At 41.4% G+C, this 17,765-nt stretch overlaps 1 protein-coding gene and 1 long non-coding RNA gene across 5 annotated transcripts in view; one reads left to right on the top strand and one right to left on the bottom strand.

The window, feature by feature from the left end:
• negr1 (neuronal growth regulator 1) overlaps positions 1 to 17,765 on the top strand; it is a 208,533-nt gene that overhangs the window by 169,015 nt on the left and 21,753 nt on the right. For 3 of the 4 annotated variants that reach the window (XM_013999944.1, XM_013999950.1, XM_013999957.1), the window contains one exon: positions 13,012 to 15,378. The exons of the other annotated variant lie outside the window; for it this stretch is intronic. In XM_013999944.1, coding sequence (XP_013855398.1) covers positions 13,012 to 13,122 — 111 coding nt within the window. In that variant the 3' untranslated portion in view covers positions 13,123 to 15,378. Of the gene's footprint in view, positions 1 to 13,011; positions 15,379 to 17,765 lie in introns of those variants that run through there. 4 annotated transcript variants of the gene reach the window in all.
• Positions 6,068 to 9,989, bottom strand: LOC106511220 (uncharacterized). The gene is made up of 2 exons (XR_001309491.1): positions 8,071 to 9,989; positions 6,068 to 7,524 (listed from the first exon to the last, which is right to left on the bottom strand). It is a non-coding gene; the product is annotated as an uncharacterized LOC106511220 (long non-coding RNA).

Raw genomic sequence — 17,765 nt, 5'->3', positions numbered from 1 at the left:
ATTTTACCGTTTTATCTTGAAATTGTAACTTTTATTTTGTTACATTAAAAATGTAAAACTTATAGTTTTACCTCTTTTTACCTCTCATGTTACAAATTTAAATATGACCAGAACTCATTATGAAAGGAGTTGTTGAGTAAATGTAAAGCAATTTTCTCAACTTTTACTTTTCCTCTTATTGTGAGCAGTTTTATGACTTTTACTTAAATACTTTTCTTAAAAGTGAAAATCATTTTTACCAGTCATTTTCTCTTATGGTATTTTTATTTTGACTTGTTTTTTTTTTTTTTTCAAGTACTTTATACATCTCTGTCCCAAACTCCACCCACACCCAAGGACCCACCTTTAAACTGTGATGTCCCTAACTTGAAGTTATCTGTAAACTTTGGTTTTAAAGAAGCAGAAAGTTGCAGGAATGAAGCGAGACATAAATCATACAAACCGCATGCTGAAACTAATTGTTTCTCGATGCAGTCTTTCTGCTTTTAACAAAGCCACAGTAGTGTTTTGACACCGTACTAAAGGGCTGATTAAAATATTTCCAGTATGTTTTGTTTCCATAAACTACAGGTACTTGTAGGAAACAGTGCTTTAAACAATGATAGATGGAAAAGTGCAGATTCAATTAATCTAGACTCACTTGCTTCCTCACACAATATACTTGCACAAATTAGCTGTGATACTGTAGAGACTCTCTAATTGGATTCTAAGGCTTACTAACCAATAAACAGCATTTTTAACTGCTGCAGGAACTTTGGTCATTATTTTCCAGACACATGACATTAGTCCCTTTTATGTTGCTACTTTGTGACCCTTTACATTCTGCTGTAATTGCTTTTAATGTTATGAATGTTGTATAATTAAAGTGACATTTCCCACACTCACATTTGCTGAAATGAGAGCAGAAAGTTAACTTGATAATGAATACTGGATGTAAAATGAAAACCCATCTGCTCTACTTCAGGTGACCGGCAGAGATTTGTATGTTTTTTTTATTTTTTTTGTTACCAGATGGATTGATATTTGCAGCTCCTGGAGTCTAAGCTAAGTTGAACCAGGGGGGTCAATCCTCGGGTCCAATTTGTCAGTAAACGCAGACTCATTCCCCTCTGTGATTCCAGTCAATAATGTTTGACCTCRTGTGAAAAAAAAACAGAAACACAAAATGCGGCGAGAGTGATCCTTGCAGACGTGGAAGCTGCTCGCACCATGTGTAGTCCCACAATCCCACATCAAAGGGAAAGAGCATGTGTCATCATCATCCCTTCTGGTATTTATGCAGCTATAAAAGTTGCACATTGATAGTGTCAATGTGGCAGAGAAGATAAAGCCCACTGAGAAAAGGCTAAAGTGGATTTGGAGAAGAGGATGTTTGTGAAGGAGGAGATAARGGTTAAGGCTTTTTGAGGGATCTCTCACATTTTTAGATATTATCTGCCTCTTATTCATACAACCCAAACGCTTTAGAGTGTTCACCGTCAATTGATGTACAGATCGCACACAGCAATCTGTACATCAATGTTTTTATTTTCATTTGTCAGTATTTCTGTCAACCCCAACTTCTGCACTGTTGAGTAGTTCTGATTGTTCCTGAAGAATCAGAATCATTCTTGACCTCTGTTGCCTGCATGGTCAAAGAAAATGGCTGCTTTTGTGTGCAGCACACTTTAGTAGTAGTAGTTTTAGTAAAATCCTCCAAAATTCTTCTACTGCACTGTCAAATATTGTGATTCTACGTTTATTTGAAAGTAGTGTTTTAGTGACTTCATGTTGAGCTTAAAGAGCCTATAAACAGAGACGATTGTTACAGATTAATATAGTATTTATCAGTGGTTCTACTAATCAGCTAAAGATAATAGTGAAATTGTTTTTTTTTAGCAGATTAGCTTTTCTCACAAACTTTGAAAGTCATTAACGGWCCAATTGGCTTCCACTAAATTATGTTTTGCCAACTTTATGTCCGCTAACGGCTAACTACCACAGTAACATGAACAGGTTTTTGTCAGTCCCACCAGTCTTCAGCTCAAAGAYGAAGACTTGTGACGCAGACCGTCATCTTAGCCATTAGCGATAAGCTGTAATTGTTAGCTTCCACTAATTTTTTACTTGTTTAGTTGCTTAGAATTAGTTTCCCCCAACTTTTTACATGTTCATCGGTTTAGCATTTGCATATTTTGTGGTTTATATTTTTAATTGGCAGATTGGAGTTAGCATTACAATTTTTGTGGTTAGCCTTGCCCACCATCTGTAATTTCTAACCTTTATGAAAATTATGGATGAATTTTATATCACTAAATACTTTGGAAATGCTGTAGTCACCATCGGGTTTAACTGTTAAAAACGCCACAACCTTTTTTATATCAAAATGAATGAGTGAATCAAAATTTGAAAGCCTAAATGTAAACTTTAATAACCTTATTGTCTAAGGATTTAAGCTGTTCTCATTGTTTTCGTTCAGTCCAGCCTAATTTTTACACATGTCAGGAGATCAAACAACTGAAGTAGATCAGTAGTCATCACATCTTCTAAGACCCAGGTGTTGACATGTTTCTGTGAGCTGACCTGTGACCTCCGATGTGTTTACACCAGCCTTCATCCACAGTATCTGTGTCTCTCCTGTACTTGCTTCTAGCTATGATCAGTGCTGAAGTGAGACGTTTCCTCACCGCTGCCTTCACCTTCAAACTGTTTTTTTTTTGTCACTTCAGTAGAAAACGAAAGTAAATATTATTCGTTTATTTATTTCTTCATCATCAGTGACATTTTTAAGTGAAGAGAAAATAGAGAAAGAGAGAAAAACAGAGAGAGAAGTAATTAGAAAGATRGAAAGATTGAAATAGCGATTAGAAGTATATTAAATATACACCATCAAAACACAGGACCACACACCCAACATCTGTCCGCTCACCTGAAAAATAAATGGATAAATACATGGAGGGCATATATAAAAATATACACATACCCATACATATATAAAGATATACATACATACATGCCTACATTCATAAATATTGTCAGTATATACACACAGACATATATACACACTCAGTGACCAGTCAGAATCCCCCGGATCAGAGCACCTGTTTGTGAGCAGTTGTGAACATGYGTGTATATACAAGATTTCTCCAATGGAATATTTAATAGTGACTGTTGAGGACCGAGACTCAACCCCCAAGACACGAGGCAGACATAGGGAAGACCAGAGCCCAAGGGCCCGAAAGGGATCCCAAGCGCAGAGCCCCAAGGGGCACCCGCACGGGAAGATCCGCCCACCCACCCCCCAGATCAGACCATAGAGGAGAACTGGGAGAGTCCCCCCAGCGACCACACGCACAGCCCCCGGGGCCAGCAGCGACAAACTCATGGGCCCCACCGGCACCCGTCATACCAGAGCAGATCCAGGAAAGGGCACAGAGGTCTGGGCCCCCAGGGCGCAACCCAAAGCCCAGGCCAAAGCCCGACAGGGCCAGAGGCCCCGAGCCCCAGCAGGCAAGGCTGGCACACACCCCAGCGCCCAGCCCCAGACCCCGGGAACCCCCAGCACACCGGCGACCAGCCGCACACCCCACCGGGGGGCCGAGTAGCAGCGGGCCCCCAGATAAACCAGCAGGAGGGGCAGCCCAGACCGCAGCCTGACAAATACCCAAACATACACAATCGCACCATCCCACCCTCATCCTCACCCCCACTCAATCAAAGACATACAAAGACGCCACATTCCACTCATACCCCCGATACACACTCTATACCCCCCAGGTCCAGGACACGCGCCCACCCCCTAATGGAGGCCGCACACACCCGAACCCAGGAGGTAGACCCAATCATTCTGAGGTGGAGAGGAGCAGGTAGCCAAGGCCCGGCCCGGGCCGCACCAGGACGCCTGGCCAGCCCCCCAGAGCCCCCGCAGAGAAGCCACGCCCATGACCACCCCACCACACCGCCAACGACCAAGTGCACCCACCCCGGCCAGGGGGCCACCCACAGGAACCAAGAGCCACACCTCAGGAGACCAAGCAGCACCAGGGAGGATGGAGAGCCAGCCCCGCCCCCGGCAACCGTCCAAGCCCCGAGCCCACCCACAGCCCAGGACCGCACCCAGTGGCCCGCCCTTCTTCAGGACCCCCTCCCCAAATAGCAGTCGGGGAACGGGATGGGAGTAAACACCCTGACACATACACCCCCACCCCCAGATGTACTGTTGGTGCGTGTTCTTCAAATAGTTGAGAGATGAGCCTCGGATCTGGGACTTTCAGGTTCTGCAGCAGACATGTCTACTTTTCTGTCTGCTCAAAGGAGTGTTGGCTTGTCTGGCTGAGGTGCTGAATCAAGGAGCCAGGTTTCATTTAAAACCAAATTGTGACCGTGTCCTACTTTGTGCTGTTTCTGTAGTCAGGCAAGAAAAATAAATGYGTTGTCATTGTGTGTAAAAGCACAAACTAATGTCAAACTATAGTGTATTTGAAACATCACTGTGACATGTCAATCCTCCTCTCTGTTTCTGTCTAAAGTACAGTAGCCAAATTAACTCCAGCTGACATTGACTACGTTTTTAGACGTTTTAGTGCAGCCCACTCCCAGCACAACAGACGGAGCTATTAAAAATTAATTATCAGCCCTACAATTAGTTCACTAGTTTCAGAGTAAAAAAAGAATTCACTCTCATTCCTTTGTGCTTCATGTCAGGAGGGTCATATTGTTGGCTTTATGGCTCTCTTGTTTTGTTTTATTTAGTTCCCTATCCTGAAAGCTGATGTGTTAAAGTCACACCTATTTCTGATTTATTAACCACTCGCTCAATAACAGGGTGCAACTTTAAAAAAAAGGAAAGTATTCACAGATAAAGATATCACACCGAGTTTGGTAGTGTGTGTAAAATACCCATCCAGATCAATGGCGATCACTTCAGGACACTATAGCTTTTCATCTGAACCTCCCGCAGGCAGTCCACAACAAGGAGACCGCTGTGCGTTCGCTGCCTCCGGTTATATCTCGGCAAAATAAAGAAATATTTCATGCGTGACACCGAAACAGCCCGTGGGCGTGCACCACCCAAAAAGCAGACTTTTGAGTTTGCGATAATTAACGTAAGCATATGGCAGGGCTCCTCAGCCTCAGAGTAATCCACTTCACATGCTAATCACTCTGCAATCGATGACACTTCTTTTTTTTTTCTTTTGGTCCGACGATTTCTGTAAACCGCTGAATTGATCTGGGAGAGGGGGGGTAAAATCAATTAACAGCTCAGGGAAGGTAAATATGAAGGAAGAAGTATGGATTTAGCTGCGTACAGTGCAACCGTCGGAGCAAACTGTGGCTGCGACTCCCGGGCCGGTGCAGAGATGCTCAGCGGGAGCAAATTCCAATCAGGTCCGACTTGCCTCAGGTGAACTGTGATAACCAGGCAGACTGCAGAGATAGAGTTATCTTTTATCCATCAGAGAGAAAATACACTTAACCCTCCACATTCTGCGCTGCTGTGGTGTCAGCACCATGATGGAAATTGATAAAAAGAAAAAAAAGAGCTGYCTTATCATAATCCCATATACATAACAGTTGGGAATTGCAGTTTTAAAAGACTTCAGGTGAAGGAGATGAGTGGAACATGGCAGACAGGAAGAAAAAAAGTCACCTCTTTTGTCGGGGATCAGATGTTATCGGGCTGCAGTTTCTCATCGACATTAAAGCCTTTCTTCATAACGGGACAGATTGTCGCCATCATCGTGGTGTGTGTGTGTGTGGGGGGKGGGGGGGGGTGCAGCAGCTCGACAGCCTCCCCCTGACTCAGCACAACCCTCAGTGCTCGAAGCAGGACTTGCACAGAAAATAAAACCCCTGATAAGCATTAAAAAAAGAAGGAAAAAAAGAGCGAGGAAGAAATGGGGGCACAGGGAATTATTAGAGCGAGTGGGTGTGAGAGACCTAAATATGAAAGAGAGATTATTACACAGAGAGTGAGGAGAGAAGGGGAAGAAACAGGGTCTGCCAGAACTTCCAACATGCTGACGCCACTTGTTTGTGTCCCTGTGCATTTTTATTAAGCCTCCAACATTAAAGAGATTTTAGCGGGAGCGGCGAAAGTCACAAAGTAATTATGCTTTTTGTGTTTTTTTTTTTTTGAATGCCATGATTAAAACCACTCTCAATCCACACTGTGCTGCTTTATTTTGTTTAGTCCTAAAATATGCTGATGTCAATTTATCCTCTACATGGGTAAAAAAGAGAAAAAAAGCATAGAAGAGTTTAAAAATGTAAATGCATCACTCAGAAGGTCGTTGATTTCCTGCATAAAGCATGTCCTTGAATTGATAGGTGTGGTAAACATGCATTGATGTTTGGATAAAAGGGGAAGCGGTGCAGTTTGAGGGAAAAGTCAGTCAGTTCAGAAAAGGAACAGTAACGACAGAGAAAGAGGGGAAATGTCTCCTCTGTTGGGATTCCTTCCTCCATCTCCCTCTGCGCTGAAGTGTCCAGATACCCCACAGAGGTGTTGATTAAGTCAAGCTGAAGGCCGGAGCCCAGCTCACTCGGGCAGCTATCAGGTGACCGGTCTCTTGCTCATTCACTCTCCTTTCAGATGCTGAGAGGCGCCATTAGAGCCGGCCCCGAAAAGCATTCTGCAGGGTGTCGATAACCAACAGGTACCGGGGCTTTGAGAGGATGCTGCAGCGCCGGCAGGCAGACGAGGAATAAACGATCTCTGAAGGCCATCTTATTAATGGGAGCTTTTCATTACTAACACTAATGCAAATGATTGGTGGGGCTAATGAGCTCGAAGGTGAGAGTGGATCAGGGCTCGTAGCAGGAGACACAGGTGATGAGTCTGAGCGTCATATCRTTGCTCGTGATGAACACTTTGCTTGTACAGGAGCAGAAGGGACGGAGAAAAGAAAACGGATGAAGGAGCTGATGGGTTGGCTGAGTCAATTGTGCACCAACTTAATATGGCAGCTCGCTACGGGCAAAGACGCAGCAAGATGAATGGGGAAGGCGGCGGCTGTATTTCACTGTCATCGGGCCGAGGTGAGCGAAGGCATGGAAAATGTCTTGATGGCGCTCTATGAAGTGCTCGCACGGAGCGTGTTTAAGTGCTTAAAAGATAATGAAGCGTGGCACATTCKGTTGAAACGTGGCAGCCCTTCATCATCTGTCACGATGCATCACATGAGGCTACGTTTMAACTCTTCATCAAACTCCAGCGCCGCGACTAGTAAAGACCACGTTTTAGCGTTTGCCGCTCTGTTATGAACACTCTTGGCGGCTGCCTGTGGAGGGATTTAGTCCGATTTACAGCGTGGTGTGTGCCGGATCAGTTCTGGCTCAGGAGTGTCTCCTGTGGGCYGTCTCTGGGGAGCTGTGAGGGGAGGACCAGAGGCCACTGATTGATGGTCAAGGACGCTGAACTCCTCCCTCCCCCCACACAGGAAGCCTCTGTGAAGCTGCTTCCATGGGGGATTGGGATGATGCCTGGCAGGCTGCCGTCAGTGTGGCGCTAACATGGTACAAGCAACTCAAGGGACGTATCATCTACAGAAACACAAATAAATGAAGTTAAAAGCAAAGGAAATCTAAYAACACCCAATCAGAGAATCATAAAAACTTAGCACAAAAAGCAAGGAAATTTGTGTTTGGTAGATTGTTTTTTTATTGTAACAATGTTTCTTGGCAATAAATCCTATACCAGGCACCTGATTGGCAACACCTGGGGGTAGCAAAAGCTCAAAACAATCAGTCAAAAGAGTCAATAGTAACAGAAAAATAAGCTGTTTGTTAGAGGAGTTGACACATTTTTCATATGCACAACCCACATACTCAGCTCCACTGCTCATCCCATCAATGCATGTTCCTTACAAATGTGGCAGCATTTAAAATGGAATTTAACAAGCTTTCCAATGGAATAAGTTTTATTACTAAGAAGCATTGTTACAATAAAGAAACTATCAAACACACATTACTTTATATTTTATGCTAAGTATATAAAAGACTCTAAGGGGGTGGGGTTTCCAGGYGCACTGCCTGGTAATGGTAGGAAACACCGCATTATGTAAAAGAACAAGTATTAGTATCTGTTACCTTCGTAGTTTTTTTTCTGATTTAAATCCATCCATTGTCTATACACGCTTCTTAGTTTCAGGGTCACCGGGGGTCACTGGTGTCCATTCGCAGAAGTCACAATGCGAGGGGTGGGGGACACCCTGGACAGGTCACAAATCCATCACAGGGACACACAGAGACAAGCAGCTATTCACATCTAACATGCAAACTCCCCCTTCTTAGAACCATAATTTTAAAATGGAAAAAAAATTTGCTTTTTTGAAGAACACATCGGCAGGCGGACTGAGGTCACTTGCAGGCCACGTCCGTCCTGCGGGCCACCAGTTGAGTATCCCTGAAATATGAGTTCAACCATATTATTAGTGGCCAGTCAGGCATAACCAAACAGTTTACGTCTCAAAAACATAAAATAAAATACATTTGTAAATTGTGTTGTGTAAGAGTCAAAACGAGAATTAGTCAGTCAGCAGAGCTCCGTGTTTTAAAAACAAAGTGCGTCATGAATAAAAACACATGTTTAATGAAACAGCTGTGATGCATCAAGTGCTAAACGGAGGACAAGAAGGTAAGACACATAAAGCCTGCCTTCAGTTAGTCAGACGTCTCAGTTTGATTCATTCTGTTTGTCAGCAGTGACTGAGGTTCAGGGCCTGCGTGTTTGTTGTACGTATGATGTGTGGGTGACGGAACTGCTGTCGCTGGAGATTTGGGAAGAAAAGGAGGAAGGAAACAAGCTCACACTTTCAGCAGGCTATTTAAAGCTAATGGCTCCTCTCCCAAATCAGAGCAGAGATCCAGGAATTGTTGTTTTTCAAATGACTCTGACTGCTGCTGGGGAGGCTTTAGTTTTTAGCCTTTTTTTTTTTTTTCATTTTTGTTGCAAAACAGTAATTGAAGCATATCGCTTTCATCTGCACTTATCTCCTCTCCCTCTGGAGCGCGGCTCGTCTTCCCAGCGTTTCTGCATGTCGACACACTGCTGCTGATGTATTGTGTGGGATTCCGACGTGTCGCCATAACGTGCTGCTGATGTGCATCGTAATTAAATTCAAACCACCCCCTCCCTCCAAAAAAGGCACAGCTACCCCAGTCCTTGTGCTTTTGTCTCTTCAGTGTCGCTCATGCGTTCCTTTCAATCAATGTCCTGTTTTTTTTCTTTTTTCTTCATCCTCTTTTCTTCCTTATATTCCCTTCATGTTAATGAGCAGAGTTTAGAGGGTTGCCGGCAGTTCCTGGTTGGGGAGTTAATTAAAATGGCAAGCTGCAAACCCACACAATCAAAACAATAGAGACCCTTGCTTTTTTTTGTGCGTGTGTGTTGTTGTTAGTTTTTTGCAGTGACACCCGGAGATATTAAACAGCTCTAAACTTAACTGCTCTGCGGAGGCTGACTCTCAACACTTCCCTCTCCCGGAGCACTGAGGGCTTATTGTTCCTCTCTCCAGGCCTGTCGTCATAAAGCAAAGCAGAGAGGGAGTAATCACTTCAGGAGCTTCTGCATGAGAAGCAGCTGCGACGAGACGAGATCACCGCAGTTTACTGTGATGRTCAGGTKACCCGATCAAAGACARATTAAAATAAAGCGACCTAACCTCACTTACAAACGAAGGTTTGTCCSGACGCGGCTAGCGCAACGCGACGCACTCGAGCTCGAACAACAGCGGGGCCGGGCTGAGCAGGACGGRAGCTGTTGCCATGGCTACCGTGCTCTCGGCTCGCTCGCTCTCGCAGCCCGGGAAAACTGTGTCATTATCCTGTACTCTGGACAGGAGGAGGAGAGAGGAGCGATACAAAGAGAGAGGGCGAGCTAGAGGGGAGACAAAAGAGACGAGGAGAGGAGGAGACTCTCCGGCTCCATCCTCGGAATCTGCTCCCGTTTTTATTTTTTTATTTTTAATTCCAGCCTGTCGACCGAGCTGTAGTTTTCRATCTGAAAGGTAAACAACATTAGTGCTGACAAACAATGCTTGAAAATGTCACAGAAAAGCAGAGCTATTTCAGGTGAAAAAGGTGGGKTTTTTTTGTTTGTTTTTTCCCGTGTATTTATGGCATTTGCTCTAAATATTGTTTCCCACTAGCTTATTGCATCGRTGACAAAAATCAATCCATAAATTGTTTTGTTTATTCTGAACACCAGCAGACATTTCCCACCTCTAACTCCAGCTTAAATAAACACAGCGTTTCATTGCGATAACGATCTCATAAAAGGGATTCAACCGTGAGTCATTTCTAATCGTAGAAACACAAAGAAAAGAACTTTGTTCGTCCAGAACTGCTCGGGCGGCCAGCGTTACCAGTTTGTTGGGCCGTTTGTGCAACACGAGGTCCACTTCAGAGGACTTACTGTACATTGCAAACTAATTACATGGCAGCGTAAATAGAGGCGCCCTGCTGATATGGGCTGTTCGCCACATGATTTCCCCTGGTGGAGCACAGCGAGGCTGTTTGCGCCGCCTCGCTGTGCTCCGTGTGCCAGCATGCATGTGACCCATACACACAGGTGGACTGGATGTGTGCGCTGATGGACTGGATGTTTCCTGCTTTATTGAGCCACAGGCTAAAGCAGAGCGGGCCTCTACAAATGAAAGGCTGCCCTCCACTTCTCCGTCCACCGAACACCAGCCCCCCGCCCCCCAGAGGGACCTGTTCATATTACTGTGGCTGAAACACAGACAGCACAAAACAAAGCCTCACTCCAAAGCAGCGTGAGAAACAACAACTTCTGTAGCCCTTCGTTTATTCTCCTTTCTTCTTTTCTGTCGATCTGTTTGACAGCCGAGTAAGTGTTCAACTCACAGCAGAGAACAGATGAGATGTAAGGAAAGGCTTTCTGACACGTTTTCAATTACTGCTGCCAATTATATTTCAAATCTGGTTAAATCTAAATGCAACATTTTCACTTCCTGTATGTAGGAGCAGCACGGCATCTGCTGCTTGTTATTATAAGATATCTTCTTTTAAATTCTTACAAATCGAACTAGATATATTCATAAATGCTARTAAGCCTACCTGCTGCACATTTTTATAGTTTAAAGTAGGATAATGTGAAGTAATTTTAGCGGTCACTATCTTACCTCCAGCAGACAGCTATCAGTTTGGGGGTTTAAGGGGAACTTCTCATGTGGCAGTCGAGTTAACTGCTAATCAAAGACAGTTTCTTTCTATAATGGTGAAAATAAAACATGCAATGCCACACTTTTACACTAAAGGCCACATTATTCACAGCTCATTATACATAAAACACAAGCATGTTGAGTAGTGAGATTAACTCTTCGATGCAAAACTGATATACTGTAAAACCAAATATTTTATAGCGGTTCAAGTAAACCCAACTTTATAAAAGTTTACACTTCTTTTAGTTACCATCAGATAGTTACTCTGCAAGAACACCAGTTAGTTGGCAATGTATGGCCATAAATGTTAGCTCTGGAGCTAAAAGACTAAAGCTGAGGTTCTTCTTCCATGAAGCAGCTCTGTTGTCCTCCATCATGTTTAGTTCCAGGCTGAGTCATTTCTACCTTCTCCTCTCTGTCAACGCTCTGCAGTTTCATTTAAAAGAGCCGAACATCAGACATTTTTGATCACGATTGATCACACAATGGAGCAGCCAGTAAGCGTCATCATTTACCCAGAATTCTTTGCAGTGTAAACCACTTGGCAATTTCCTTATGACAATGTGTTTTTGTTTTGTTTTTTTACTACACAGCCTACAGTATTTTAACTGTTTTGGTTTATCAAATAATGTCTGACTAGTCTGAGGTAACGATGGATGGATGGATGGATGGATGGATGGATGGATGGATGGATGGATGGATGGATGGATGGATGGATGGATGGATGGATGACATTACCTCATACGTTAGTTCTGATTATTTAATTGATTTTCTACTATTTGAATGGTGCTTTTTAATTAGTTGGATTTAACTGTTTAATTTGAGTTGGAGCACAAAAAAAACTGAGTTTCAATAAATCAAACAGCAAGTAAGAGAAAATCTAAAGTTAAGGAGATGTACTGTGGATAATGTTCTTACCTTTAAAGACCCAGCAGCAGGTCTGTTTGCTGCTGGAACAGGCTGTCAGTTTTAAGCCAACATTCACTGCAAACACAAACTAGCATCTTTTTTGTGGATAAGATTTTAAAGCCAAACTTCATCAGAGATTCTTTTCTGTAATGTGTTAAACACCTAAAATGAAATGAAGCCGTTGACACATCAACATGTGTACTGATTAAAGAGGACATGCTAAGACGTCAGCCTGTTTTGGACTCTAAGAATAATAACTGGATGGTTTGTCCCGGCCTGTGAACAAAGCTGTCAGTCAAACCTCAGCTAAAAACGCCCGAGGGAGTCTGAGTGGTGCTTCAGTCATATTTAATAAGAATGTATAATCATATTAGTGACCTGCATTAAGTAAAACATTGCACTGTTAAAGATCAGACCAGTGGATTAAAGTTTTTTTAATCTGCTGAATAAAACAATTAACTTGTGTCAAACAGTTCATGGTTAAATTAACTGGTGTTTAAAGACAAAAAACCTTTTTGCTGACAGACTTTGAGGACTGTTTTTGTGTTTTTACTGTTTTAAACATGCCAGAAAGACAGAATTCTAGGATTAGCTAAGTGACACATTAAATTACTGTTTGCACATAAAAAGCACGCGTGTTAAGAGTCTTTTAATGTTGTGTTCTGTAATAAGTTCCACCTCATGTTGTAATATTGTTACCTTTTTTTTAGGTAAAGGCTTCAGAGTCCCCCCAGCAACCAGTCTCTGTAACATTTCCCCCTTTTTTTCCCCCCAAAACCAGCTCCAATCAGCGGCGGCGCTTCAGTAATTGCCGTTCTCGCCGTCTCATTTGTGAGCTTCACGCCAAGCCGACTGCGGATTTGGAAACTAGTAGGTGCGGCAGGATGAAAAGCGCAATCACAACTAATCAGAGCTTGTCTTGTTTTCCTGCCCACAGCGCAAAACACTGCACCCTATGGGAGCCCGGGAAGCGCGCACATCCCGCTGGCCTGCCGGTACCTGGTCCTGGCGCTCTCCTCCTTCATCAGCGTGTACTAGCAGAGGCTGACACAATGACTGTCGAGAGCATTTATCAAACCTTTTTGGACATTGCTGATGGCTGAAATCTGGTCTTGGTACAGTTTGTTGGAAAGCTGAGGTGGGGAAATAATCAACTAGACTTTGTGTCGGGTGGAATTTTTTTTTCCTTTGCTTTTTGGTGAAATTTCTGTCATGTTCAAAGCTATGATGTTTGTTTTTTTAATATTATTTCCTCTTTCTTCTTTTCTTATGAACCACATTGTAAATTAGTGCTCGGTTTATTTTTCACCTAAAATCACATCAACAACCCCTGAAACTCCAAACTCAGTTTTCTTTTTTTTGTTTGTTTGTTTGTTTTTGTTTATTTTTTTGCATATTTTCCCTGTGAGGTGTTTGGAGCAAAACGTTATCATCCATTTTTTTGTACATGGCTAAAAAAAAGCAAATTGTGCCAAGTCTCCAAGTACAAACAAATGTTCATATCAGTGTTGTATTGAATGTATTATGGGGCTGTTTAGCAAAAAGAAAGACATTTAGATTCCTAACAATAATTTTTTATTATGAGGTTATGCTGAAAAATAGGAGGAAATAAGCAAAAGAACAAAAAAAGGCAGTGTTTTTCAGCACATCAGTAGATGGATGAACAGTGTTATATCTGAAAATGGGTCCTTCAGTTTTCACATCTGCCTCACCCCCTATGATCACCCCCTATGATCAGGCAGCCGTCTAACGTAGCAAAACACACCGTTAATGTATCTCTTTATTTTTTAAATAGGCTTCTGTTTGAACGTGGGACCAGCTTTTCTCATTCAGCCAAGAACATTATTACAAACCATGACTGCAGAGGAGCATCGCTGCCCTTTTGTTTACATTTTTCTTGTGAAAAAAAAAMCACTAAAATCTTMATTTTTTCAGTCCATGTATGTGAATGTCAGAACAAATATTTGTAGGAAGAAAATGAATAAGTCTTGCAGCTCTTTGCAACAAAATGGCCTCTGTAGGCGTCAGAGCAGAAACTGATTGTTTCCCCTGCGGTTACATACTGCATGTCTCTACGGTCCGACCAGGGGTTAGGAGCAAGTTTAACACATGTAGAATTCATGTCCAGTGGAGTTAAATCAGTGGATACTTTACTTTTGTTGAATGTAATCAGTGGTGGRCACAGTTCTGCTAATCCGCTAATRGATAATAGCTGAGCTAACTTTTCGTTTAGCAGATTTTTGCTAATTTTGGAAGCCATTAGCAAACAATTACCTTCTGCTAAGTTTAGTTCTGCTAATTTTAAAATATTAGCAGACCAATTTTCTTCTCAGAAATTTAGTTCTGCTGACTTTGGGAACTGTTAGCAGACCAGTTAGCCTCTGCTAAATTTAGTTCTAACTTTAGAAACCATTAGCAGACCAGTTAGCTTCTGACAAGTTTTGTTCTAATAACTTTGAGTCAGAAACAAAAACAACTATCCCCCACACACAGAGCTTCACGCTCATGCCATGTGTCTTTTATGTGAGTWGCATCTTTAGCATTTTCTGATTCAATTGTTTGTGGAGTTAGCAGTTAGTGTTAGCTTCCGCTGATTTTCTTACCTGTTTAGCGTTGGCAAAGCTAATTTTTAAGTCAGCAGATTGATGTTAAGCAAAGCTATTTTTTGGTTAGCTGTGCCCACAACTGGTATTCTCTTATTTTTTTTCCCCGCAATGTTTGAATTAACTAAAGTTTGAAAATTTGGCCAGTGGATGAGATATGAGCTCTAAAATATATTTTACTAAAGACTCTAATATTAACCTGCCTGTTAGGTGTTGGAGTTGTTTACAAATGATACAGAGTTGAAACTTAAAATGGTTAGCTGTTCCCACCACTGACTGTAATCAACCATATCAAGGTTTAAAAACCAGTTTCCTCTATAGCCAGGTGTGTCAGGGCAGCATATTCACCTTCCTATACCCTCCATTCATGTTGTAAACAGATAAACTGTACTGTAATGCCTTAATAGTACCATTTACATAAATTTCCCTCTATTTAAAGTGACACTTCCAGAAGCTCTCGATGAGGTTTCAGCTCATGACTGATAACTGAATGTTCATAAAGCATCACTTGTCCTTGAAAAAAGGCACTCTACTCAGTAAACTCACATCTCTTATAGGTATTTTCGAATAAATCAGAAGCTTCGGACACAAATCTTGTGTCTTTGGAAATAGAAGGGACTAACTTCTGGAGTTCACAGAGTATTTTCAACTTACAACTGCAAATCTATAGAACAATAGCCATCGCAGTTCGAACAAAAAAACAACAACAAAAAAAGCACAAACAGTCATTATTTTATGTGGTGGTTTGTTTTTCAAGCTAAACATTTTATTTTATTTTTTTCCTGAAGAAGTTCTCAGCTTGTTTTTCAATAAATTCTGCACCATTGTTTAAATGTTAAACTATAATGGAAATGGGTCAGACGTATATTTATTCTCTTCCTTTATGAAAACGATGTATAAACACAACCTTTGAAACATGTAAAACTGAATACGTGACATTTATTTGAATGAGGAAGCAGTATGGCATAGTTTCTAATGTCGTCAGGTTCATTTAGATGCCATAACTGTTGTTGATTTAGGTATGTTGAAAAATTGTTTGCTATTAAATGACCTACTTTTTGAAACAGAGGGTGTGAACCAGTATATCAGTATTATAGAACAGAATCAATGTGTGTATATTTGGAGAAAAAAAATAGGTACCTTTTGATCTGTAGAGCCAGTGTGTAGTCATAGTTTTCACACACTCGCGTGTTTGACGATGTGCAGAGCGTATGGTTGTGCTGCATGTTCAAAATTAACCTGTGTTTTTAAAGGTGGCCAATTTTACAGATATCACATTTTTTTTATGAATGGACGCAACTTTTTTTTTTTTTTCAAAACCTTTTGGTTTATAAACCTGGTCTGAAAATACATCCCTCTACAGATCACCAGGCTGTGTTTGTATGTGATTTCTTTCAACCGACTATGTTGCTAAAAACTGCTCTTCGGTTCTAATGATAATGATTGTTGTGGCACATTGTGGTGAAAGTCTGGACTTCTGCTGGTTGCTTGTTTGAGCACTTAAGATCCTGCTAGTATTCCTTATTTAAAAAAAATGTACTGGATGTTGATTATTTTCAATATGGTATTAACAAGTCCCTTTTATCCAATCCGTATTATTTGCAATAAAAGTCTTCATGTTACACTGTAAACCCACATCTGAGTTAATGAGCAGTCAGAAAGTGTTTGTTTTTGTTGCTGCGAAAGAAATGCCTGTGAGACAGCATCCTCCTCGAAACATCCCTGGAAGTAATTGACCCCCATGAGGGCGGTATCAAAACCTTTTTTACAGATTTTTCTTTATTTTTACATTWTTAATGATCAGCTTTCAGAGAGAGTCAGCTAATTTACAAGCTTTGTTTTTTGGTTATTTAACAAGAATCTCAGGCCAGACTGGGTTGGAAGCAGCTTGAAACAAAATAAAAGCGTAAATAAGTAAAAGGTTCTAAAATAGGAAATAATTTTTGATTGACAGATAGAGAAGATGGTAAAAGATGCAAAGAGGGACAGTTTAACAGCTAACCAAAGCTACAGCCTGATGGTATTTGTTATAAACGGCACTGATGCAACGAGCAGATGGCAGCTTTAAGGGCTGTAATCATTTCTGAGATAACTTACTGAAGACAGAGCTCAAATCATCTGCTTCTACTCAAGGTAATAATACTCGTTTTCTTTCTTTTTAGAGCTGCAAATGTTAGTATTTCTTTTCTTCATCATTTTTTTTTACTTGGTTTTTTGATTTTAARAATATTTTCTGTTGGTCTTTGTTCCATGGGTCAGAATGGATGCTAGAGTTAGGAAAAAAAGGCACAACATGAAGGAATAAAAGGTGTTAAAAATGTGAAAAAACCTCTTACGTACCTGGTTGTTGGGGCTGACGACAGCTTCACTGTTTCTGCGAAAGGATTTACAAATCATAACTTTTGCCCAAACTTTTTTTTGTGAAGTCCAAATATAAATGAAGAATTACTACAAGCAAACACAAAGTAATGAAAAAAAGTAAATTACAAAGGAACAAAGTATATCTTGGTTAAATTAATCTGTATGGAGTTAAAAAGGCTGGGATTATGTCAGGTTGGACACACATCAGCATCATCATACCTTCATCCTTTCTGTGGGGTGAGTCTAATGACACGGGACGCCCTTTTATTTCAGAAACGAATGGGAAAATTAAATATTTGAACACCCCCTTAAACATCAGTGGACAAAACCAAAAAGTTGGTTTCAATAACCGGCAACCTGCTGTCTAAAAGATTAGGTTTGTAAACACTAAAATTTAGTGGAAGCTAACGCTAACTGATAACCACTAAGTCAAGGTCTCATTTAAATATTCTGTCATATGGTGCGGAACTAAATTTTGTCCACAAACGGTTTTCAAAGTTAGCGGGTTAGCTTTTTTCTTTTTAGTGGATTAAAAAGAAAAAAAATTGTATAGGTCTTCTGGACGGGTTCTTCTCTAATGAAACGTTTCGTCTCTCCTCCAAGAGACTTCTTCAGTCTGAGAGTTTAAGGGCAAAATTCAGGCTTTTAAAGGCTGTTCAAAAGAATGTCCCAACACAGACGAGCTACATCTAATGGCCAGAACTCTGCAGTTTTCACTCATTTACAG

The sequence above is a fragment of the Austrofundulus limnaeus genome, unplaced genomic scaffold (genome assembly GCF_001266775.1).
Source record: "Austrofundulus limnaeus strain Quisiro unplaced genomic scaffold, Austrofundulus_limnaeus-1.0 Scaffold8, whole genome shotgun sequence".
Lineage (NCBI taxonomy): Eukaryota > Metazoa > Chordata > Actinopteri > Cyprinodontiformes > Rivulidae > Austrofundulus > Austrofundulus limnaeus.
This window is presented reverse-complemented; position numbering and strand designations above follow the sequence as displayed.